The sequence below is a fragment of the Mytilus galloprovincialis genome, chromosome 1 (genome assembly GCF_965363235.1).
Source record: "Mytilus galloprovincialis chromosome 1, xbMytGall1.hap1.1, whole genome shotgun sequence".
NCBI lineage: Eukaryota > Metazoa > Mollusca > Bivalvia > Mytilida > Mytilidae > Mytilus > Mytilus galloprovincialis.
The window spans coordinates 16,007,041-16,034,571 of NC_134838.1; the positions used below are offsets into that span (position 1 = coordinate 16,007,041).

Sequence of the window (27,531 nt, forward strand, 5' to 3'; positions counted from 1 at the left end):
AGTCTTTCTCTTTTAGGTTACAACTATCTTTTTGGGTAAAAAGCTTCTTTTTTAGTGTGATGTCTATTTTCACTTAAATAGTACATATCTTTGTTTAGGAACCAGCTGAAGCCCCATTGGGATGCTTGATTTTCTCACCTTATTGTAGGCACTTTGATGGATTAGGGCTGTTTTCTGCTCCTTGGTGTGGTATTTGTCTCTTTGACACATTCCCCATTTCCATTCTCAATGTATTCAATATGTTTTGATTTGTTCACAAGCTACAATGATTCCAAGACTGCTTCTTGTTTGAATGTCTAGATGATTTTATAACATTTGTTGTAGTTACCTCTCTTTCATGCATGTGACCAATCTCTTTATATTTTCTAATGTAACATTCAGAGACATCCTATATGATACAATCTGATCCAAAGAAATGATATTATCTTTAATATCGTAAAAACATGACCAATAGAAATTATCTGTTTGTTCCTGTAACTTTATTAAGTTTAAAGTGGTAGTACTCAAATTTTTTGTTAAAACTTCCTTAAAATGAAATTAAAGCACTACTTATTACAAAATTAAAGATATAGAAGATACTAAGTACTCATGATAAATGAAGTTAAGCTTTTGATTTTTGCTCTTTAAAACACTTCAGTTTATGAGATTTGAAAATTGTATAGTAAATTGTAATACTTGTGGCAATAACACTTAGTCAACTTGTTAATTTTGGACACTTGTGACGTTTCTTTCCATCTATGATGAGTTTATTTCCAACTCTTTTTCCTCTTTGCTTTGCTTTTCTTAATTGTATCTTAGTTACAAGTGACAAATTAATTCATTGAAAAACCTTTATTAACAGATTTAAGTAATACAAATTGTTTTCAAAATAATTGATGGTAATAGGGAATATTGTTTGATGAATTGGATCAAGTATTAGACCAATTCTATAAATCAGGACCAGAAAGGAAACCAGACAGTTGAACTTATAACAAAAGTTGAGGTTGAGTTGACAAGGTAAGAAATCTTTGAATAATAATTTGACGGGGCATGAGTGAACAAACATAGATACCCCACTTTTAATTAGGTAGACCTGACATGCAAAAGACGCTGGAATAAAAAAAAAATAAAAGGCCAAATAAAATCCAAGCATTGAGGACCTATTCCAGAAGAATTTTGCCAAATACAGCTAATAATTCAAAAAAAATCAACGCTTTTTTGACAATCAATTTATGGTTATGACCATATCAATAATTCATTCAAAATGTATTCTTCGACTGTTATATAAGTGAGAGGTTTAGCTAGCCAAAAAAACTAGGTTTTATCCACCAATTTTCAACATAAGAAATGTCTGTACAAAGTTAGGATTATCACAGTTATTGTCCATTCGTTTGATGTGTTTAAGCATTTGATTAGGGACTTTCCGTTTTGAATTTTCCTCGGAGTTTGTACTTTTTGTGATTTTACTTTTTAAGAAATGCCTGTACAAAGTTAGGATTATGACAGTTGGTGTCCATTCGTTTGAAGTGTTTAAGCTTGTGATTTTGTCATTTGATTAGGGACTTTCCGTTTTGAATTTTCCTCGGATTTCGGTATTTTTGTGATTTTATTTTGGCAGACCTGACTTGCCAATAATAATTTCACAGGAAGACAATCAAGTCAGATGTTCATGTACTTCCATTAAGTATGAAGAATTGAATTAACTATCTTGTAAAAATTGAAAAAAAAACAACGAATCACAGCTTATTCGATGTGCAATTCTCAAGATCGTACTACAATCGAAAATTAGGCTGAAAATGGAGATTTCAGCTGGGTAGGGTGCTAGGGTCCAATAACACATGTCCATCCGCCGCAACCAACCCTGCCCATTCGATCTGCACCTAAATTCAATAAAAGTTTAATAGATTATATCATTTACTGTATCAATAGTCAACTAGTTTGCATATAAGTAAATTTTATGAAATATCAAGCTTATTTTCCTGAAATCTCTTGGTGTAGATTCAGTTACCAAACGCATTGATATCAAATCAGACATTTGTACGGCTGTTGGTATTAAAAATAAATTTCAGTATGCAAAATTATTTAGAGTTGTCTCAGTTTCAACAGATCATCTTATTATGAGGGTCGGTTGAAAACAAATTTTTACGACAAAAGAGATGATTTCAGCTTTCCAATTGTGAACTTTCCATTTCTAAGTAGCAACATTCCAGCAGCACCTGCATACGGGGTATGTATCTCCCCTTTGATACGATATTCCCGTGCTTGCATTTCCTATCATGATTTTCTTGATAGAGGGTTGCTGCTCACAAGGAAGCTATTAAACCAAGAGTTCCAAATGGTGAAGTTGAAATCAGCCCTTTTTAATTTTTTTATTTTTTAAATTTTACGGACGCCATCACGAGTTGGTTGACCGTTATGGCATAACCGTTTCACAAATGATATCGGGTATGTTCTAAAGTCGTAACTACAATCCCCTTCCCTTTCATGATTGTGACCTACCGAATTAGACTATTTACCGGATTTGTTATCACATAAGCAACACGACGGGTGCCACACGTGGAGCAGGATCTGCTTACCCTTCCAGAGCACCTTAGATCACCCCTAGTTTTTGGTGGGGTTCGTGTTGCTTATTCTTTAGTTTTCTATGTTGTTTTATGTGTACTATTGTTTATCTGTTTGTCTTTTTCATTTTTAGCCATGGCGTTGTCAGTTTATTTTCGATTTATGAGTTTGACTGTCCCTTTTGGTATCTTTCGTCCCTCTTTTATTAGTCTTCAACCTCGAACTTTATTTGGCCTTTTGCATATTTTTTATTTTAACCTCACTGATGACAAAACACGTGTTTTGTGTACAAAAGTTATAATCATGGTATCTATGGTGAGTGTTTCTGCCTATATTTTAATTTCTTTCAAATTTATATTTACAATTATACATTCATCACTATATCTTTCAGTCTTATTCAAATAATTTTATATTTATAAAAAAAGAAGATTTGGTATGATTGCCAATGTGACAACTCTCCACAAGAGATCAACTGACACAGAAATTAACAATTATAGGTCACTGTACGGCCTTCAACAATGAGCAAAGCCCATACTGCATAGTTAGCTTTAAAAGGCCCCTAAATCAAAAATGTAAAACAATTCAAACGAGAAAACTAACGAATTAATTTGTGTACAAAAAACAAACGACAAACAAATATGTAACACATCGACAAACGAAAACCACTGACTTGGGACAGACACATACAAACAGAATGTGGCGGGGTAAAACATATTAGCGGGATCCCAATCCCCTAACCTGGGACAGTGGTGTAACAATACAACATAAGAACGAACTATAAAATTCAGTTGAAATTAGTCTGCAATAATTAGTGAGCAATCCATCACTTTTGCAAACCCTTGACCAACATTGTCGTGTGTTTTTTTGTGGTTTTGTCATAGTGATGTTAATAAATTCAACAGCGAGGGTGACCACAAAAATTTTAAAATATGATATCACGTCGTCGTCGTCGGAAGACAGATGTTTTCCGGATAATAAGTTTAGTATAAGTGAATAGAAATCAATAAAATTTCAACACATTGTTTATAGCCACAAAAGGAAGGTTGGGATTGATTTTGGGGGTAATGGTCTCAAAGGTTTATGTATTAGGGGCGCAAAGGGAATAGGATAAGGGGCCAAAAAGAATCATTTTTCTAGTTTACAGACAATAAATTCTGTTTAAGTGTATGAATCTCTCTGAAATTATACTCTATGGTTTCTTACTACAAAGGAAAGGCTAAAATTGAGTTTTTTGGATTGTTGCTCCAAAGGGGGGTTTCAATACGTTGGGGCCAAAAAAGGGGCCCGAATAAGCATTTTTGTAGTTTCCAGTCCATTACTTGTGTTTAAGTGTATAAATCTCTCTGAAATTATACAACAAATTTCCATACTACAAAAGGGACGGTAATGGGGGGTTATGGCACAAAAAATTAAGCAATAAGTGGCAAAAAAGGGGAAACAGGATTTTTCTGGTTAAAGGCAATTTAGACAATTTAAAAGCAGTGTAAGGGAGGTAGTCCCAATTCCATTTAAAGAATACTGTTATTTATATGTTTGATAACCTCACTTACACTGCTTGAAAATCATGTATTAAGAAATGATGATTGTCTTGAGATTATTAGCTGTAATAATTTTTTAAGAAGGTGCTATTAATCAAATATTAATTTTAAACATATATGTCATTTTATATTTTGATATTTTATGATGTATTCAAATGAGTAGTTATTGTTGCAAACTCTATTAGAAATTTGAATTGAGATTATTTTTGGAATAAGGGAAAGGGGAGGTGAAAACAGATTGGAAAGGGTGAAAATAAGAATGTGTGGGGGGTTACAATTTTTCTAATTTTAGATTTCAGAAATTAAAAAGAAAATTTCTTCAATTTTTTTTTTACGGGATTAATATTCAACAGCATTGTGAATTGCTCAAAACCAAAAAGAAAATTACGTTCATTAGACCACACTCGTTCTGTGTCAGAAACCTATGCTGTGTCAACTATTTAATCACAATCCAAATTCAGAGCTGTATCCAGCTTGGATGTTGTATCCATACTTGCCCCAACTGTTCAGTGTTCGACCTCTGTTGTCGTATAACGATGTTCACTGCGGAGCATCTGGTTTTATCTGATTTACAGCAGCCTTTTAATATGTTTCTGTCTGACATATGTCCGCTGTCCTTATCCTCGTTTCATTCTTCGTCGCCATTTGACGAATATAGTGATTGTTAGTTGTACATGTCCGTATGGCAGGTTTATCTGACATTGACCTCATTTTCATAGATATTTTATTATGGACATTTTTACCTATTATGTCTGTTTGTTTTGTTCACGCATCGTTGTCAATATAATGGAATTTGATGCGACTGTCATACAAGTAAGAGGTTTAGCTAGCTATGAAACAAGGTGCAATCCACCATTTATTTTACATAAGAAAATGCCTGTACCAAGTCAGGAATAAGAAAATTGTAATCCATTCGTTTGATGTGTTTGAACTTTTGATTTTGTCATTTGATAGGGAATTTCCGTTTGATATTTTCTTCGGAGTTCAGTATTTTGTGATTTTGCTTTCAACCAGATTTTATCGAAAACACCCTTACAAAAATAGGCATAATAACTAGATTCGTAATGTAACGTTTCAGAATATTTGGCTTTTGTATTTTTTGACTTCGTTACTGTGTTAGCCTTCTAAATAGCTTAATTTCAGCTTTACGTCCAAGTCTTATTAAGATGAAACGCGCTTATGTCGTACCAAATAATAACCCTAGAAGGTATGATGAGTTTTCAGATACCACTTATGTTGAACGTTTCATTCTATTGGTTTCACCAACCCTGAAGTCCTCGCTTTTTTTGTTTGTATGATATACTAATTAATCCTCATTTTCTCTAAATAAATCATATGTCAAATGTAAAATTTATTTGTTTTACTAAAGTTGGTTTATACCAGTGCATATATGTCATGTCTGATTTTGCACAAACGTTTTAGAATTTCAATTATGCTTTATGTGCTCTTTAATTTAGCGATTTAACTTTCTAAATAATTTCATTCTAGCGCCACTTATAAGTAACCTGGAATCCTGATGAAATATTTTCGATTTTGTTAAGCCTCTATTCAAATATAACTAGTCCTCTTACGTTATTGAGAATATTGTGCAAGGTTCCTAGACTACACTGATAAGTAAAGTCAAATTAAAGACACATAACTTGAAGATTAATTAAAATAGGGTTAGTCCATAACCCTGACAAAACCAAATGTTCACCTTTACAAACCAACGGAACGACTGGAAACAACTGAGTACATAACTGTAAGACAAAAAAACATGGATCTGTTGTATCTGATCATAAGCATTGTCTGGTCTCTTTAATGCGTATTTTCAACCACTGGGTCAATACCACTGGTGTTTGACGTTTGGTCCAAAAGGTTATCACCAGCCCTGAAGTCAGCGTTTCTGTGCTGGTATGCAATATCACTGATTCCTTATTATGTGTTAATTAATCTTTTATGTTAAATTATTTTGAAACACTAAGGATACAACTGAAAGATAGAAAAAATTTAAAATCATAATTTTGATTTCAGTGATCTTTGGTTTCATTACTAATTTACACTTTGAATCTAGCGCCATCGAGGAATATCATGCATATGAAACTCTTGTTAGATTTGCCAATTGAGTTTTTGATTGAAGTCTTAACAATACGAAACGATGTGTTGGTTACCTTTAATTTAGGGTAACTTACTAGCGACATGTTTTTGCGGAAATATAACTTATAGTTGACCGAACTGTAATTTTACTTATTCTGTCCTGTCACTGATTGTGACATTCGCATGGCAAGGGATGTATGAAAAGTAGAGAAGTTTACTCTTTTAACGCACCGGTATCGCTCCTTCTGCAGGTCATGCGATTCCTTATTAAAAAAAAATGTTAACTTGATTTGTCTAATCCTCATTAATTTACGAGAATTAGACATAGGTATACTACTGCTGCCTTAATTTTCAACCACTAGGACGATATCTCTTACGGTGGACGTCCTGGCGGTTGTCAGTGTCTCTGTGTGCTAGCATGAAAGATTATTGATACGTTACTTACAGTTGATATTGTGTTAACAAATTATTTTATTCACTGAAGGGTTTCTATTCCTAGGTATATATAAGCTTAGCTAGAATTGGCACACTCTTTTTGGAGATTTTAGCGAAGAATGCCCAAAAAATAAAAAGTCCAATTTTTTTATGAGCAAATCATCCAAAACTTTTAGGTTAGATAACACTTACCATGCAGACCATTTTTAACCTGATCGGGAGTTCTATAATTGCTTTTGTTTTATAATTATAAGACAAAAACACTTTGCCCCCTATGTTCTATTTATCGACCTGTTTTGATTGATCAACCAGGACAACAATCACCAACTTTGTAGTTGACATCCAATTAACGTAGCAGACACTCTTTGAATTTAATATATTTAACAATTTTAGATTAGAAGATATTTAAGGAATGTTTATGGACGGCAGACGGACTGAAAAAGGACGCAAATTAATGACAAAAGCTGAAATGGCGATTCGGGCCACGTGAGCTAAAATTTTAAGAACACTAATTACAAGTATTTCGCACTTTTTAGCGCTTAAAATTTATATTAAGGAAGTAAATAATCAGTTGAAGTATACCACTTTAAACTTAATTAAGTTACAGGAACCACCAAACAAGGAAGTACTATTGGATACGTTACGATGGTTTAAATAACTTTGGGTCACCTACTACATCTCGTATTAAATTTTAACATTTATTATTATTTTTCTGTACACTTAATTTCAAAATTATGAAGAGCGTGAGAACGTGCACTATACACATTTCATTTCAATTTTACATCTGAAACTTTCATCTTTAAAGTCAAAATGTGTGAAATCAATAGTTCATAAACAATCCGGATAAAAAAATACAGAATCGCTGTCATTTTGATATTTTTGTTGGTTTTTTTTCATGAAATTCTAATTATACCGCGCATCATTTTCCAAAATTTGACCTAAAACAAAAGACTAAAAGTTACTTTAAAACTAAAATGCATAGTTTACTTCCTTCACCGTATTTCAACCCTGGTGTCCATCAAAAGTTTACTAACAACCAATGGGTTGATGCTACTGCTGGTCTGAGAGATTTCCGTCTAGGGTATCACCATCCCAGTAGTCATCACTTCTGAGTCGACATGGATTAACTTTGATATGATCATTATTATGGGTTACCTTTTACTTTTTCGAAATACTAGGGATGTTCTACACCAGAAATAGATTACGTGAGCTGTATTTAGCAAACCTTTTGGAATTTAGGATCCTCAATGCTGTTCAACTGCGTTTTTTCTTTGGCTTTAATTATTGTTTTAATCGAACGTTACTGATGGGTCTTGTGTAGATAAAAATCTCCTCTGTCGTAAACAATCTAATCCTGGTATCACTGATGAATTTATTTACTGAATGGTGTGACGATTATTTTTATATGAGAATCATTGTCTACATTTTACCAGTTTCTAACGTTAAGTTGCATTTCTTACTGACTTAACTTTAAATTTGCGATATAAGAATGTTGTTTTAACTGTAATTTGTCATGTGGGTTCTGTTCCTTAAGAGTTTCATCCACTGAAAATTAATATGTGTCTTCTTAAAACTGCACGTACTTAAGTGTAGACTAGATAGCTAATATTGACATGTACTCAAGTGGTCATCAGATAATTTATATATAACACTAAAAAAATGATGAAGTGGGTTATACGAATGCATCAGATGTATATTGATGGCTACGGGATTGAAACTTTAAGGTGAGTTATCTTTATTTAGCGAATTTCTGAAAATAGACCCATCACAGGAATCATACCCTCATTTGCTGGGTTTTTTTTCTGTGCTATTCAAACAAAGTAAAATCACAAAAATACTGAACTCCGAGGAAAATTTAAAACGAAAAGTCCCTAATCAAATGGAAAAATTAAATGTTAATACACATCAAACGAATGAACAACTTCTGTCATATTCCTGACTTGGTACATGCATTCTCAAATGTAGAAAATGGTGGATTGAACCTGGTGTTATAGCGAAATGTTCTTATGAAAGTAATATATTGTAAATTTTTAATTTTGATATACATTCTATTTTAATATTTGTTTATTGTTTTTTATTGTTGCAATTCATAAACGCTAAGAATTAAATAGACATGATAAAACGAGCAAGTCTTTATATCAATATCTATTACAAGTATTTGTCAAAATACCCTTTACAGATAAAATTCATGTACATAAAGGACATACACCGCTTTTGTTAAAATGTCCTATAAATCAATAGTTTTATAAAATATTTTTGGTTCTAAGATGCAAGAATAAGTTATTTAACTATCTTATATATTTAACCTTTTTATATCAAGAACGTTTTTGTCCACCATGGTTATTTTATTTGTTATAACAAGATTTTAAATGGATAATCGTAAACTTTCAAATTGAAAACAATGTGCATGATTATATTGTAAGAAAAAAATCCTATCAATATTTGACCGGAGAGTTTGCACAAATATTCGTTCATAATCTGGTTCAAAGTGTTAAAATAAGAAATCATTTTTCACAAATTATGAAGGATTTTTACGAATTCGTCGATCGGTAAGAAAAATGTACAGTGAACATATAGTAATATAAATGAACTGTACGTAAAAAATATATATATCAATTTCAAACATATCTTTTTTATTATAATAAAAAATAAAACGAAGATAACAAATATGATTTCAGTTTTAAGATGTAAAATCGCTAAAAGCACAATATCACCTGTAAAAATTAAGATCAACTAACAAATTTAAAGCAATCAAATTTCGAAAATAACTAGATTGAATTTAAAGACTCCCGGTCGATGCTTTGCCCAATCAGCTTTTAAACGTAAACACGAGATCTGTAATTCAATTTGTAAGCGGAGCACGGAAACAGTATTATTATTTGTATTTCAATTATCAAATAATAATAATAATGATAATAATAATAATATTTATAATTATTATTATTATTATTATTATTATTATCAATATATGTATAATAATAATAACAATAATAACAATATTTGCCTTGAGAAGTGCGTCTCTAAATATGGGTTTTGTTTGACTCGTTTATTTCTGTAAGAAAATATTGTTTATATTTTTTTTTTCTAGAGAGTCATTCGTGACTGTTTTCATATGAAAGTACTGACTGAGTCACTCTGAGAGGGGAAGGCCACTGACTCGTTAAGCTTTTTAGTCGGTAAGAACACATAGAACTTGATCATACACTACCTTTATTGATAATAACAATACCATATATAGTTGCATTTTAAGTTTTTGTGGGTTTTAGGGTTGAGATCTCATAAACATGTTTAACCCCGACGCATTTTTGCGCCTGTCCCAAGTCAGGAACCTCTGGCCTTTGTTAGTCTTGTATTATTTTTAATTTTAGTTTCTTGTGTACAATTTGGAGTTTAGTATGGCGTTCATCATCACTGAACTAGTATATATATTTGTTTGGGGGGGCAGCTGAAGGACGCCTCCGGGTGTGGGAATTTCTCGCTGCATTGAAGACCTGTTGGTTACCTTCTGCTGTTGTTTGTTCTATGGTCGAGTTGTTGTCTCTTTGACACATTCCCCATTTCCATTCTCAATTTTATTTAGAAAGAAAGTTGAACGTTAATCAAATCTTTCATTTTTTAAAAAGTGATATATCCTGGTGAACTATTTTTGAATTAGTTAATGATCGTTATGGAAATTATTGCCTTTGAAAGAAGTTTATTTATAATCAAAAGACAGTATAACAGAGAGGTTAAAGATACCAGTGGGACATTCATACGCATAGATCGAAAACAATCTGACAACACAATGACTGAAAAAGAAAAAGACCTACAGACAATTGACAAACAATAGTAGTATATTTCCTCATAGAACATATAAAATACAAACTTTTTAAAATATTTTATTCATTTTCCGTTTTTTACAAATCAACAAATTTTTGGTGTTAACTTTTTCCTGTCTAACGTAAATCATAATTCGAGCATAGTGTATACCGAAAAGCAGAACACAGAATGACTGTAATTCCATCTTGTGAAATTAATTTCATCTAATACTCCTGAATTAACCACTTATTTTTTAAGTCTTCATTTGTTCTGTACTCAAAACAATAATTTATTTTTGCAGATATCAATGATATAATGTCTGTTGAATGGAATCCACAAATAAAGTATTATATTAGTAGCCAAGAAAAATTAATATACATTACATTTGATTATCCACATAAAGAGACAGGTTTCAATGAATTCATGGCACGATTAGTTGAACTTGACAAGGATGGTAATGAGTTGAGACTTGTAATAGCTGTTATTATATCACAGGTACATATAATTTGTTTGTTCGCTTCATCTCCTTTAAGGCAAACTGTGGTCTTCCAAAATTACCATATGGAAATTTCGAGTCACAGTTATATATACCGATGTAACAGACATCAAGTCGTTTAGGGAACTTGGACTCTTCTGTTATAATTGAACTCGTCATAGATACCAGGTTTAAAATGTTTGCAGCACGCAGACGGGCTTTTCGTCTTCAAAAGACTCATTGATCGAAGAAAAAAGTTAAAAAGGCAAAAAATATTACACCGAGGACCCAAAACTCCGTCATTTGTTTCAGTGTACCATTTGCTTTCAAAGCTTTTAGAGTTCACGATTAAACTACTAGTAATCAAAAAGTGCTTCGGTCGCGTTCAATTAATCAAATATTATTTTCATTTTTTATTAAACAGTGTATGATGAATATTTATATACAATACTTGAAGCAAGAAATCGTAGTCCTTTTTAGTACCAACTAATATTTCGAAATTATAAACATAAGCATAAGGAACTTCGTATGTGGCAGATCAATTAAATTGAATATTTATATGATTTTTTTCTAGAACGAATACCTGTTTCAACCTTTGCAACCAGGTCGATACAAAATAACAGTAAGTACAAGATATAGAACTGAATTTGATATTCATCGTTTGTTATACGAATTATCGAAAAGAAAATATCAAACTAACTGTATAAATAACGGGATCAAATTCAAAATCCAAGAAAAAAATATATTAGAAGGAATCAAGTCAAAAACCCGAAACAGATTAAGATCACATCGTTGTAATTTTAGAATAAAGTTTCTGGGACAATATGAACTCTGGAATCGTAAGAATATTTCTTGCATATGTAAAAGGCAACAGTAGACCACACTCAGTCAAAATGTTACAATACGGATGAGAAAACAATACACAAATGCAAAGACCAGACGACCAATCTAGTAGCCAAGGATATGCACTTTACAATCTAATTAAAAGCCGAATTTATAATGATATGCAAATGAGTTGACGACCTATTAATAAGCCAATCAAAAAAGTTTATAAATTATTTGGACTGACGATTTCTTCGTAAATAAAATGAGTTACATCCCTTTACCTCACGATAAACTTTCAAGATCGTCGAAGACTCATTTTCATTGGTCGAAAAAGACACACCTACGAGGTCACTCATATTTGACCTCAAAGCGGGTTTCGTTAGATCTCACATGCGACATTCAGAAAACGGGAGCGATGAGAGATCGGTTTTAATTAGATTGTGCACTTTAGTGTTTCTATTGTTTCGTTGTTTTCTTCTAAATGTTGATGTGTTTCCCTCGGTTTTAGTTTGTAACCCGGATTTGTTTTCTCTCAATCGATTTATGACTTTCGAACAGCGGTATACTACTGTTTCCCTTATTTTTATGATACTGTGAAGACAACAACTTTTAATTTGCTTTCTTTTGTAAAGGTTGGACCAAAAAATTGCAACTCCTGTGGTTGGTCTGTAACAGGACCTCTTATAATAGAAAGCAGTAAGTACTATCTTTAGGCAGCAGGCATTTGAATAATGTATGTGTTAAATGCATTATGTAATATGAACATAAATTATCGACAAAATATTTTCTGTGTTTCAAGAATCTTTTTGATAAAATAAAAACATTTAAAGGTTTTGTCTAAAATGATGTCACTCAAAAAGTATCTCTGAGCTATCGCCTTTACATGGTTTACCATGGACCGTCGAGTGGCCATTGAAGTTCCGTTATAATTTAAGTTAATTTGGAATAGACAGAATCATGTTTATTGAATATTTATTATACCCTAACATTATATATAACAAAGAGAAACTTCTGTATCAAATTGAAAATAGACGTTACATTTATCTAACATGATCATTTCAGGGTTCTAAATTCAATGGTGTGTCCGATGGACCTATCCAATTATGAGGTGATTTACAACTGCAAATTCACTTTCCGTCAAAAATGTCTGCCACTACTTTCTGCTAAAAAAAACTAAATTTTACAAAAATGCAATTGAATAATAACCAAAAAAATCGCACAAACCAAGGAATATATGCTCACGGTACTATTTGTTTCGGTAATATTTACTTTATAATTTTGAGAATTAAAAAAAAAAGGATGAATACAAAACTTTGAGAAAATGTTTTATTTGAAACCCATCGTGAGAACTGCGCGCAAAAAAAAGGAGTTAAAAAGAATAAAAAATCCCAAATCAAATAATAATGCATATTCAATCCCAAGGTCATAGATAAGTTTTACACGGTCATTATTAATATCACTGTTACAAGAAAACAATTTAGCCTCATTCCCCTTTTCAATTGAGTATTTGAACGTTAGTTTTGTACAAAACTCATTACTACTATGTTTTGGAGAATGTGATAAACAATAGCGATTGAATTTTGAAGATATATGTATATGTTAGCGGCAATAAGTGAAATTAGGCATTAAACTAAAATCCTAGGCAATAAGCTAATGCCTAGTCATAAAGTTATTGCCTGACATTTTCAGGCATTTAGCTTTTTTCCTTAAATCTGATGATGATTATTCGTCCAATTGCCGAACATAATTTTAGGCAATAAGTAAACTGTAGAATATATGCATATTTGGTTATTCATTCTTGAAATAAAGTCGTTTCTTGATTATATTTCTAATATTACATGTATACATATACATTCATTTGACAGATCTTCAAATTTAGTAAGTTTATTTAGTAAATTTAGCAGTTAAAAACAGAATTAACTCATACTTTTTCCTGTTTTTGTGGTTTTACAAAATATTAAAAAGATTTTTTAAAAAAGTGATTTTATCCAATTAAAAAAGGAGTGAGATTCTATAGAATAATTATGATATTTATTTGAAAATTTGCACACTTCACTAGTTGAGCTGGTTTGAACTAGTCAAAAGTAGACAAAATTAAGATATAATTTTTTGCTCATACCATTTTCAATTTTTTTTATTGGATAAGTAAATTTTCTTTAACAGTTCCACAACTTGTGACGACAAAACGATTTTAACACAGATTTCTATCAAGTTTTCACATTTTAGAATTATTATTTGATGTGTTCTTATATAAATAACATAATTTATTAGGGACTTTATTTACGGTCTCTTATGGACAGTTGTCTCATTGGCAATCATACCACATCTTCTTTTTTTTTATTTAGGATGAAACTGTCCCCTGTAGTTTTGCATTTGTGAAATTATATTTATTTTTTTTTTTGCTCATATTCAAACGTACATGTATGTTAATTGCAGTAATAATATAAAATAGTTGAAGTACTCAATATTTATATGAAAGATGTACGATATTTGCCTTTGAACTTTTAAGTATGAAACCGTGACACTTCGAATTCAGCTCCCTCAAAGCATGTAATGATTTTACTGATTATGTATTTAATTTTAACTATTTACAGTTAGTTTGTTCAACATTAAAATAAAACATAGTTATAATTTTTTACTCATGTTTTGTTTCAGAGATTAAATTTATAATTATAATATCAAAATTATTTATTACCCATTAATTTAACACTACTGATTTTTTTCTAATAATTAATCGTTTTTTAAATGAAAGTTATTGGTTTAATTTGATACAATATTTCATTTTTTTCATTTGCTATTTTCTTTTACGCCAATACTTAGACAGCGCTTAGGACATCCTAGCTAAGATAATCCCCAGATAGCTTCGATGTGCATGCTGAGAAATGTTGTAAGTGGGTCCTAACTGTATCATAATTTCTGTCCTAAGAATAATTTTTATGACCGATCTTAGGGCAGTTTCGATAAACAGGCTCCAGTTCTCAAAATGTTATTCTGTTACAAATATATTTTATTTTAATGAATAAATTCCTTTTATTTACTCACATTTATATTTTAGACATGAAGCTTAATGCCTGCACACATTTTTCAGGATTTAGGACTAATGCCCAACATCATTTAGACGTACTGTCTAGGCGTTAACTAATTGCCTAGGATTTAAGCTTAATGCCTAATTTCACTTATTGCCGCTAACATATATAACTTTATACTTTATAAAAAAAATCCTATTCCAACGGCTACTTATAATGGTGTGTTATAACTATTACTATTACAAAAGCACCTTCGAAGAACATAGCATCAAATGGGAAGTCATATACCACTACTGACAGCACCCAGACGACAACTTCGTTACCAGTAACACCCATAGGGGAAATAATATCACAGGAAAATCCATATACCGAAAGAGACACAACATTTGCTGAAACTTCTTTATCTTCATCATCAGTACATACACAGAACATAGCATCTGATGGAAAGACAGACACCACTTCTGACAATACCCAAACTATAACTTCTCTGATAGCTACAAAGACAGGGGAAATAACTTCACAGAAAATTCTATATACCGAAAAAGACGCAACCCCTGCTAAAACTTCTTTATTAACAACACATACACAGAACATTACATCTGTTGGAAACTCCTATACCACTATTGACAACACCCGTAATGCAGCTTCGTTACGATTTGCTTATACTCGGGAGATAACGTCCTTGAGTTCAGTTTCATGGACCAATCACAAAACAGGAATGATTGTTGGAGCTGTACTTGGAACTTTACTGGGTGTATTGCTGGTATTTGTTTTGGTCTACCATGTGTACATAAGTAGAAAAAGAAAGCACGGTAAGTACGATACAATAGAGATGAAATTTTAGATACCCTATATAAATATTAGTATAGTAAAATCGTGGTATAGCCTATAATAATAGCTAGTGTACATTTCAATGATTTTAAACTGAAATGTTTCTTTGATTTGACACAGTTTTTACTCCGAAAAGATTCTTTTTAACAAGCATATTTCAGGTCTTTTATAAAAAATATTTGCTCGTGCAATTTTACACAAGAGTAGGTATCGGATATCAATACAGTTTGAACTCTACTGCAACCCCTAATGTTATACCCATGTTAAAATTGCTTTGTATCAGAGTTTATCTATTCGCTCAACATTATCAGGTTACATTCATGAAGTAGGGATATAAATGAGTTTATGTAAGAAGCGATTAAAAAAACATAAAAACCTTAATGCTAAGCCAAACAATACCAATTATTACGATATCAATAGTCCTAATCCAATCAGCATCTTCGCTAACCAAGGGTAACAATCCATTTCCCTCCTTTTCAAGTGGGTCGTAACCCTTGGCTAGCGAAGATGCCCAATCAGCAGAACATATAAAAAAAAATCAGGATCTAAATTTTATATTTTTGACAGAATACATTACTGGTGAAAAAAAATCACAAAAATACTATATACTCCGAGAAAATTCAAAACGGAAAGTCCCTAATCGCATGGCCTCATCAAAAGCTCAAACACATCAAACGAATGAGTAAGAACTGTTATATTCCTGACTTGATACAGGCACTTTCCTACTATGTAGAACAAGAGTGCACACACTGGAATTTCTCGCCTTCTTTACTAATCATTGATATTATGTTGATAGTCCTATAATAAAGTTTTATTACAACTGTCACATAAACTTAACATAAACCAAGAAAACTAAACATTGACCTTTGAACCATGAAAATGAGGTCAAGGTCAGATGAACCATGCCAGGTAGACATGTACAGCTAACAATTCTTCCATTCAACAAATAAAATTGACTTGTTGCTTATAGTTTAAGAAAAACAGACCAAAACACAAAAGCTTAACACTGAGCAATGAACCGTAAAAAATGAGGTCAAGGTCAAATAAAACCTGCGCGACTGACAGGGGTCACAAAATATTTCCATACACCAAATAGTTGACGTATTGCATATAATAGTATTAGAAAAAAATGCCAAAACTCAAAAACTTAACTTTGACCACTGAACAATGAAAATGAGGTCAAGGTCAGATGACACCTGCCAGTTGGACATGTACACCTTACAGTGCTTCCATACACCAAATATACTAGACCTATTGCTTATAGTATCTCAGATATGGACTTGACCACCAAAACTTAACCTTGTTCTCTGATCCATGAAATGAGGTCGAGGTCAAGTGAAAACTGTCTGACGGACAAGAGGACCTTGCAAGGTACGCGCATACCAAATATAGTTATCCTATTACTTATATTAAGAGAGAATTTAACATTACAAAACATCTTAACTTTTTTTTTTCAAGTAGTCACTGAACCATGAAAATGAGGTCAAGGACATTGGACATGTGACTGACGGAAACTTTGTAACATGAGGCATCCATATACAAAGTATGAAGCATCCAGGTCTCCCACCTTCTAAAATATAAAGCTTTTAAGAAGTGAGCTAACACCGCCGCCGCCGCCGTAGCCGCCGCCGCCGGATCACTATCCCTATGTCGAGCTTTCTGCGACAAAAGTCGCAGGCTCGACAAAAAAGTGGATTAAACTGGTTTTGTAGCGCTAAACCTCTCACTTGTAAGTAAGTGAATAACGTAAATTATGAATAAGGTCTCTCAATTCAGCTGATACCGCAAATACTACATGACCTCGCCAGGTTACAACCTACTATCATTTCAGGAGACAAGTAAGAGTGTACACTTATATCTAAGATGAGTTTTTTTACTTGTTTATTTGAACTAAATGCTTCCTTCGTATTCTTCTAATTTGAAATGTGACTTTGATATAAAATTTCAAAAACTTTTAAATTGATATAATGCTTAACAATATTTTATCTAGCAAATGTAATAATCATACATTTTCAAACCAACTTTTTCAGAGCTTAAAAAGATCGATCTAGAAACTCCAGCCAAACACGAAGAACCATCGGATACTACCATTAGGACTCGTGTCATTGAAGAAATTAAAGGTAAGCTAATTTAATGCAATAGCAAAAAAACAAGAGAGCTAGTTGATGAAACAGACAATACCAAGATAACAAGAAAAATGATGAAAAGAAAACTAACAATTGAAAATTCTAAATTTACTTCAGCTTGCAAAAGAAATAAATAGATAGGGTTTTTTTTTTACTTTTTTCGCCAAAAGTACAGATCATCTAGTTATCAGCTAGTATACCATTTTTAGTTAAATTATAGCAAAAATTCAACAAACATGTCCCCCAAATTCAAATATATTCCAAGCAGACTGAAACCACGTCGTGGGAGGAACTCGTTTTTTTCATACATCTTTCAAATTTGCGATTCCAATACTTGTATTGGAATCCAGTTTCAATAACAATATTTGGAATCAAGTTCCAATAACCTAAGGTACTAAGAGAGCAATAAAAAAAATCCCTGCTTAATAAGTGAAATCCATCTTTCTACTCATGGCTACTTCAATTCGGTAACGTTTGTTGCATTCGAATATGTCATGAACGAAGAAACAAGGACGGGGTTGTCATCATGACATGTAGATTATATTCGAGGTATTAGTTCGGTCATTTCAAAATAATCAACAATTCGGAATTGGAACTTTGAAAAATCGAAATCGATTTGAATTTCTTTTTGAAATTAATAATTGATTTGTTGACATTTTTTTCAAAACATGCAATCTAATCGAAAACGGTAAAGAACTTCTAAATGATTTTAAATCTCGGTCTGTTTCTGAAATTAATTCTAAAATAACTTTTGATTTTTTAATCCTGCATACCACCATTCCCAATGTGAAATTATAATTGTTTTGAATATACATTGAACGACAATTTTTTTTCTCCTATTTGACGTTCAAATTTTCTGACGCCAAACACGCGAATAATGAATGTGTTTTTTTAATTTGATAGATACTTTTTGTGGTGTTTTTTTTTTTGTAAATGTTTGTTTGTTTTCAGATTGTTACACAGTGATGACTGTTGTAACCATATTTTGACTATTTTACCGATTATGTCACGGATTGTAGTAAAAATAACGGAATTTGCATGCAACTGTCATACAAGTGAGAGGTTGAGTGCTACAAAACCAGGTTCAATCCACCATTTTCTACATTTGAAAATGCCTGTACCAAGTCAGGAATATGACAGTTGTTGTCCATTCGTTTGATGTGTTCTATCATTTGATTTTACCATTTGATTGGGGACTTTCCGTTTTGAATTTTCCTCTGAGTTCAGTATTTTTGCGATTTTACTTTTTGCTTAACATCTTTAACAATTCTTTGCATGTACATAAAATATAAATCAGATGAGTCTACATATTCTACATATCCTGGATATGAAGTGGACTCATAGTTTACAACGACAAACTTGTGAAGAAAATTTTTAGCTATAGGAATGTTCTATATTAGGTTCTCAGTTGTCATTTATTTCACCACGCTCAATTGTTTCAAATAAGGGCGCAAGGTGGTTTGGAACCCAGTAGGCGTTGTTCATACCAATGCAAGTAAATGGCCATGTACACAAAGCCAACAGCAGTATACTTCTGTTTAAAAGTCATACATCGATTGAGCGAAAACAAATCCGGGTAACAAACAAAACAGAGGGGAACACATCAACTATAAGAGGAAAACATCGAAATAACAGAACACTGAAGCCACGGTGAATGCAAAACAAACGACAATGCGACAATGCAGCATACATATAAACTGACATATTCCTTACTTTGTACAGGACATTTAAAGAAAATGGTTGATGGAACCTTGTTTTTGGCTAGCCTAACCTCGCGTTTGATGGCAATGTTAAATATACCTCCCAAATGACAACATTACATGACGGGAAAACAATACAAATACATGCAAAAACATTCAAGACAGAAATACATAAATGAAATATCATAGTACATTTCGACATGTTTACAACGGATTATCGTAATCTTTTTATATATTGACTCGATTCCCCGATGAAGATCTTTCTGTACATTTGAATTCCCTTTTTTGGGATACACCGACACTTTTGATCTTCTAATAACACTTGCCGGAGCAAAAATCTGCCATAAGCCCATGTATGATTTTGAATTTCCTTTCTGCATTATTTCTCGTATACATCTTCAACTGACGTTTCTTTCAATACAACTTCATGTGTGTATTCATCCGAATACACTACAAAACTTTCAAAAGGTTTATGAGTCTTAACAATTCGTCAAGATTTTTATTACCGTTTCAATAGAAGCGCTTCCTTTTTCTTTACTGTGATGCTCAATTCTTTTTCCTCCCTTCCTCTGATGGTCTTTGTAACCTTTTTAGTTTGCCATTGAGCCCAGGTTACTGTATATCACTCTTGTCATGTATTATTAGCTTTTATAGTAACCGTTACGTCTTGATTAAAAACAATCTAGACAGTTAAACTACATACAATCAATATTATCTATAGAATTTTAAGATACAATAAGATATGAAGACTAACGTAAATATAAATTATTGGGAGAAAAATTAGTGTTTTTTTCTTTTCGGAATAGTCTATATTTCCAGAATGCTATATACACCATCTTCTTTAAAGTCAGCTTAAGGATACTATCAATTATTTATGATACTATATATAGAGCAACGTTTGATTGGTGTGGGCGAACAGATAAGCTCACACCAATTACCAACTGTTTTGACAAATTCAAAAAGCTACTTTATCAAAGCACAAGAACAACATTAAATCCTCTTATATTTTGCCCTACCAAAATCATCAACTTTTCTGTTGGCCTTTTTTAAGCAAGTGTCCTTAGTAAATACGAAATATGTGAATAATATCAGCAAACTGCATTTCCATTATAATTTCACTTAACGCTGAAAAAAGTTATAAAAGATAACTTATAAAGGCAACAGTAGTATACCCTGTTCAATAGTCGTAAATCAAATGAGCGAAAACAAATACGGGTCACAAAACAACACCAAAGAAAACACATAAACTATAAGAGGAAAATATCGGACAACTAAAACATTGAATTGCAACAATTACGCCAACAAACATAACACAAAGTTTAAGGTAAGCTTATGTTGTTTTACATTTGAAATTTTATTTTATTCAGACGATGTCCTCAAATTTCCTAAGGTATACGTTGTAAATGCAGAAGACCATCTACCACATATGAAAGCTGTCGAAGCCTTTGCTAAATTTCTAGATGTTCAATGTCACTGCGACGTAATGTATGCCCCATGGTGTCCTCGTGAATATCTGGATAATAAATCTAAATGGGTAATAAACTCCATTGACAAGGCCGATTTCGTCATTATTGTGAACTCCGAGCTAACTTACCATCAATTTAAATCATTGAAGAACCAGGAAAACAGATGTGGCAAATCAACAGACCCAAATCAAACATTTGATTTGTTCATGCCACCCATAAGTCAAATTACTGAACGTATTATTAATTTTAACAATCCATTCAAATGCATAGTTGTACATTTTAGTTACACTGCGGATAACTTAACTCTGGACGAGCTATGCACAGGAGCATACTATTTAATTCCAAAACATATTCACGAGTTGATATGCCAAATACATCAAATGGATACCCGTCGTGTCGGTTACTGCAGTATTGGGTATTTTGCAGATCTTTTGTCCGACACTACAGAAGGGGAAGATTTGACAGAATGTATCGCATCAGCAGCACATTATGATGAACAACGGACCAATTCGTCGAATACAAATTTTGGGACTTATGGGCAGTGTGAATATGCTATTGATATTCACTTTAATTCTTTTGAAAGTGTGGATTGTAATAAACCAGTAAATGAATCCTTCCTTGATTACAATATAAGTGCACACATTCCGCAAACTTCTCAAAATCAAAACAATGTCACTCGAGACAACACACTTAGGCAAGATTCATTCGAAGACAATAATGCTGTTGCTATAACAGATATCTTGTATCATCAAACTTTACAGAATTGTTATTCGTTGAATGATAACTTCAGTTTTAAGGCCCCAAGTGATACTGACAATGACGATGTGTTGAGTCAGAACTTACATCAACAAATATATGATCTGAACAAAAGAATGATGGACCCACGCTTCGAAAATGATACGTTGTCTTACATCACACATGCAGTGTTAAGTCACGAAGATGAGGCCATAAGTTTGGGTGGTCAGAGCGTTTGAATCTGAAATTAACATTTACGGTCTAGAATGGTTTGAAATGTTGATTTTAAGTTCTACTTAATAATCTTTTTTTGCCAAAGTCATAACAGTTATAGGCATATACCATATAATATTCTATCAAAATATCTAAACGTATATCATTATGTCTTATTTTGCCAGTTAAACCATGTGAAATACGTTCAAACGTTGCGGGAAAGCTAATACAACAGACATAAATGAGGAATCTAATAATTAAAACCACCGCTATGCAAACAAACAAAGACAAAAACAGATTAAAAACCAATTGTTCAGAGAACCATTGATGGTCTTTCCACCAGTAAGGATCTTTTTAATATGAAAATATTAAAATTCGGTTTTAAATCTCAGTTTTAAATGTCAATTTTAGCGTCAAATGACAGCTTATTGAACGCTGATTCCCAAAATGTATGGTTTCTATACAAAAAGATATAAATAAGGAGATCATTTTTCACTTCCGGTTTAAAAGATGTTACTTTCGGTATGTTTTGATAGTTTACTTGACACTGACTCCAAAAATAGATGGTTCTATATACTTTTACATTAAATTAGTAGAAAAAAATTGCTAATTCCGGTTTACAAAAGGTCACTTCCGGTTGGATTTTTCAAGGTCACATTGCTTGCAACCTTTTGCCAAAAGTCCCATGGCTTTATCATGTATATATAAGAGGAAAAAGCAAAGGTCAAAATCTAGAACTTTAAATTTACCTATGACCTTGAGCTCAATTTCAAGGTCATCAACCAAGGACCTCAAATCAAAAGACTCTACGCCTCTACTTTATATTGTTAATGAGTTATATAACAATACAACTAATATTAGATATAAAAGGGGGCAAAACTCGCATTAATTGTTACGTACCCTTTTAAGTAAAATTTACATGTTACGACATGTCGCAACTAACAATTGTCTGGAAATAATATGTCGATATCTTGTATGATTTCTGAAAATAAAAGATAACAAGCCAAAATCAAAAATTTGAACATGACCTTGACCTTTGACCTTGACCTCATTTTCATACTTTTTGACCAAGGGCCTCAAATCAAAAGACCCTAGGCCTCTATCACTTATGGTTTTCCAGTTACAAATTTATTTCACTTATTTCAATACAAAAGGGGAAATTACTCTCATATGGGGTCTTCGTAAAGCTTCGGTCAAAATAAAACGTAACATCCTGAGGATATAACATGCAATTTGGAAAAATAAATTTGTTGCTTTCTTTTACGGTTGCGGAGGAGATCTGATAACAAGAAAAATAGTGTTTGGGGAGATAACTCTTACAAAGAAAAGTGTTCGGTTAAACAGGGTGAGTTTCAAAAGCGTATAGACTGTATGATATCATATACAAAAAAACTAAGCAACATCTTTTGAAACATTTTTACATTGCAAGAAAAAAATTAGGCGGAAGAAAAAAAAAAAAAAAAAATAATCAGAACAAAATCAATAGGTCTTTCCACACGGAAAGGTGGAAAGACCTAAAAACACATCGACGAAAACAAATTGGTTTGCAATTGTAAAAATATATAAATCTAGTGTACAATTAAGAGTATTTAAATTTGTCTTCTTAAATGAAATCAACACAAAAAAAGGATATAATGAAAATAGCTGAATACATCTAAGTTTTGCCTGAGAAACTTGCAACCTTAATTGCTAAGTAACATTTAGATTTGAATGGAGAATTTAAGAGAAATTGTTATAAATATTGCCAAAACCGAAGCACGTATTCCTAAGGTGAAAATCCCCTCCGCAACTTTCGGTCACCCATCAACGGTATCGCGAATATCAGTCCAGTAGGTAAATGTAAGATTTATAGAGGGTAGTATACCTTACATAATAATGACTTCACGGTTCAGCTAGCAAGCAATTAAGCTAACCAAAGATATTACCTTTACCTACAAACTCAATGAAATCGGCTGTAACAAGATTCAGTATATCTGAGGATACGCCATTTATTTATTTTCGTTACTTTATAAGAAAATTCTGACATAAAGATTGCAAATTTATGCAAAAAAATGGAAAAACAAAACTACCAAACGCAAAGCTAAATTCAAAATGGGAAGGTCCATTAATATTGACAAAATAAAAAAAAAAAAAAAACGATGGAACGACTGGAACATTTAAATGTCATATTTCCGACTTATATGGACAACCAATGTTTGTTATTCCCTGTCTCTTCTATGACTTATCACTGTGTGACCTTTACATGCGTTGTTAACACAAACAGGCATAATTGGTTATCGTTATTGTGTGATCCAGCCGCCAAAATTGTGTAAACATACATAATACATGTAACATAAGATACAAATAATTTTAACAAATAAAAAACCCCGAATGAATTGCATGAACTACAAAAGCGAGGCCCTACTCGACGACAGGGAATGCCTCAACTAAAACAATGTACTATAAAATTGAGAATGGAAATGGGGAATGTGTCAAAGAGACAACAACCCGACCATAGAACAAACAACAGCAGAAGGTCACCAACAGGTCTTCAATGCATGCATCACCTGTCATGCGCATCCACACTCAATACAAATGTCACAAGTTGAAATCAAACACACTCTGGAAAATTACAGATCAGACTACTATTCTGATATCGAAAGATGTAGGTAAAGTTACAGTTTATATCCGATGTTAAAATCTCATAAATTAATTCATAAATCATATATCAGTAACCAACTAAAACTGAGAGAATTACTTGAACTCCAACAGTAAGGAGACCGCTTAAACATGCCGTCCGAGAAGTGAGTTTATACACAGACACATTTAATCGGTTAATTAATGTGTGATGGCACCTAATTTCATTTGATGCAATAAATGAGCTTTTTCAACCTTGGTTCTCTAAACCATAGATAACATGCTCGTCATTTGTTCTCTGGTGGATATTTGTTTCACTGTCAATCATACCACAATTATTATCCCTATTTTTTGTATTTGGTGATTTGTGCGCACATGAGTTTTTCATTATCTTTTATCAGTAGATCAAATTTTTTAAACATCTAAGTATTTCTTAACAAGCATTACAAAGGCCACTTCATATTTGTTTGAAGTTCTAGTTGTAGAATGAAACTCAAAGGAAAGCAAAAATTACCAAAGTGATTTTCAAACTCTAAATATCAAAAAACGACGAAAAGACAATCAACAGTTCACAAACACAACTTAAAAAAAAAAAAATTTGAACCCCATGAAACCAGAGGTGATCTCAGGCGCTCCGGAAATTTACGTGATCCTACACCACGTGTGGCACCCGTAGTGATGCTCATGCAAGTACCAACCCGTTGATAGTCCTATTTGGTCTAACCCACCATTTTCCTTATAATGTCTTGCACCAAGTCAGAAATATGGCAGTTGTAAACTTAAAGTTCGTTTCTATGTATGTTGCATTGTTGTTTATTTCTTGTTGCATTTCAGTGTTATGTTGTTTCGTTGTTTTCCTCTTATAGTTGATGTGTTTCCCACGGTTTTAGTTTATAATCGGGATTAGTTTTCTCTCAATCGATTTATGACTTTTGAACAGCGGTATACTACTGTTGCCTTTATTTGAAGACTACGTGTTATCCTCAAGATATCTGTTGTTCCGGTTTTTTTTCTATTTTAAGCTAGGTGAAATGTCCCTAATTAGCATATATAGCTCTGTCCATGGTATCCGTTATTTCAAATTCATTTTGAGATTAAATTTATAAAAGACTACTGCATACAAGTAAGCTATTAAAAATGTATAGTTGTGTTGCTATATCTAGTAACAAGTGTTCGTATAAACAAAGAGGTCGATATAAAACAGTAAAAATTCGTAAGGGTTCCGCGGAACCCAGTGTCTCGCCTACTTTTGCTGTTAATCGCACACTCAACAAAAATGAGGACAAAAGTAAATAAAAATATTCCTCTTGATACTATATTTCAATTGTAATCTTGAAGTTTCTGTCCAAGTTTGGTAAAAATCTAGGATAGTTTATGAATCTTACAAATGTGTTAAAAACTTTAACTGCAGACTGTATGAAATGTTTACTGGAAGAAGTCCGTTTATAAGTAAAATACGTAAAAATCATGTTTTTTTTTTTTTTTTAAACTTTACTTCTGGATCCTATCTTATGATTAGAAACAAGCGTCTGTCCAAGTTTGGTACAAATCCAGAATAGTTTAAGAAAGTTATTAAAATTTCAAAAACTTCAACCACAGAGTGAATGTAATGTTTCCTGGCAGAAAAACTAAGTCTATTTATAAGTAAGAAACGAAAAAAAAATGGAATTTTACTTTTACAAAATTTCCTTCTGGATACTGTCTTATGGATATAAACAAGCTTCTGTCCAAGTTTGGTAGAAATCCAGGATAGTTTAAGAAAGTTATAAAAATTTCAAAAACTTTAACCACAGAATGAATATTTGTGGACGCCGCCGCCGACGACGACGACGGAATGTAGGATCGTTATATGTCTCGCTTTTTCGACTAAAGTCGAAGGCTCGACAAATATAGTATAACAAAAAATAATTTATAAACTCGATATGCACACTTTACAAAATGAATATATAGTTACCTTTTTTAAGAATTGATGTAAAATTATTTCGAAACCAAAAGTTTACATAAAATAAAATGTGTTAAAATTTGTTATTGTAAAAGGATGTTCTTTAATAATGTCTTATTTTCATTATCTATCGCATTAGGTCATTTCAAATTGAGTGCTCGTTCTTTAGCTTTTATCTACACAAACAGAACCGAGCGAGCGAAACCTTTTTTTCCCTTTCGAAATGAATAAAGAAAAGAACACTCACTATTCAACACTTTTCAAACTTCATAGACTATATGACACTTGTCTGTACTGTATTGTTGTTGCTGAGATTTCTGCAACTGAATCACTAAATGAGGTTCTGGAATCATTGCACAATTGGTCTTCAAACTGGGGTGTAACATTTAATGCTGCCAAGTCTAAATCTTTATATTTTTCAAGAGAAAATAATTATGATGTCACATCCCTGCATATGAATAACCTTTTCTGGACAATATGTCTAAACATAAACACGTGGGCCTTACTTCATCAACTAATGCAAAGTGGATTAATCAGAATATATTAGAGAAATTTATACAATAGCCTACAAGCGCATTATATCATGAGATATATAAAAATGTGGTTGACAGAGTCTCATTATAAACGCTCTATATTTGCTGTTTTAGACTCATTTTGGAGACCTCGAGTATTGGTACATTATTTTAGAAAACTGTAGCCAGGAAGAATCTGAGCTTATTGAGACATTTCAAAAAAATATAGTTATCAAATTATAAAAATGTATATCCAGTCAAGGTCGTTAAACACTTCCATCATCATCATATAATCTGATCTGGAAAGATTCAGAGAATACATAGCTGCAGATATCACATCTTTTGTAAAAAAAAAAAGACAAGACACCGGCACACATTGTGTGCAACAAGACCAACATAATGTAGTATACAAAATAATAAATTGGTCAATAAATATTACAAATAAAAAATAACGCAACTCTTTTATCACTACGGGTGAAAAAGAGGTTTTCAGTTTTTGTGAAATAAATTCAGGATAGTACTAGCGTAGAATAAAATTTACAAGATAGATTATTTATGTAGTTCATGCACTTCGCATTGATTTTATATTAGTCAGGTTAGTCTATGGAAGAAGCGTATCGATAAAAACTTTTCTTATATCAATGAGCGATATTGTCTAATATTAATTATAAATATG

At 32.2% G+C, this 27,531-nt stretch overlaps 1 protein-coding gene across 6 annotated transcripts; it reads left to right on the forward strand.

Moving 5' to 3' along the window:
- The first annotated feature begins 774 nt into the window (after positions 1-774).
- Positions 775-21,946, forward strand: LOC143067157 (uncharacterized). Of its 6 annotated transcripts, none has more exons than XM_076240231.1 (8): positions 775-996; positions 9,679-9,766; positions 10,690-10,883; positions 11,438-11,485; positions 12,321-12,384; positions 14,963-15,526; positions 17,576-17,665; positions 20,739-21,946. In XM_076240231.1, the coding sequence occupies exons 3-8, from the start codon at positions 10,704-10,706 to the stop codon at positions 21,809-21,811; spliced, it is 2,019 nt and encodes a 672-aa protein (XP_076096346.1). In that variant the 5' UTR covers positions 775-996; positions 9,679-9,766; positions 10,690-10,703; the 3' UTR covers positions 21,812-21,946. The 6 variants fall into 6 exon arrangements, with proteins under 6 accessions (XP_076096346.1, XP_076096376.1, XP_076096382.1 ...); XM_076240221.1 differs by lacking the exon at positions 775-996 and adding an exon at positions 8,124-8,314; XM_076240252.1 differs by lacking the exon at positions 775-996 and adding an exon at positions 8,990-9,008.
- The last annotated feature ends 5,585 nt before the right edge of the window (positions 21,947-27,531 follow it).

Coding starts and splice junctions, on each gene's coding strand:
- LOC143067157 (XM_076240231.1), top strand. CDS start 10,704: ATGTCTGTTGAATGGAATCCACAAATAAAGTATTATATTAGTAGCCAA. Junction 11,486..12,320: donor CAGGTCGATACAAAATAACA/GTAAGTACAAGA, acceptor TCTTTTGTAAAG/GTTGGACCAAAAAATTGCAA. Junction 17,666..20,738: donor TGTCATTGAAGAAATTAAAG/GTAAGCTAATTT, acceptor TATTTTATTCAG/ACGATGTCCTCAAATTTCCT.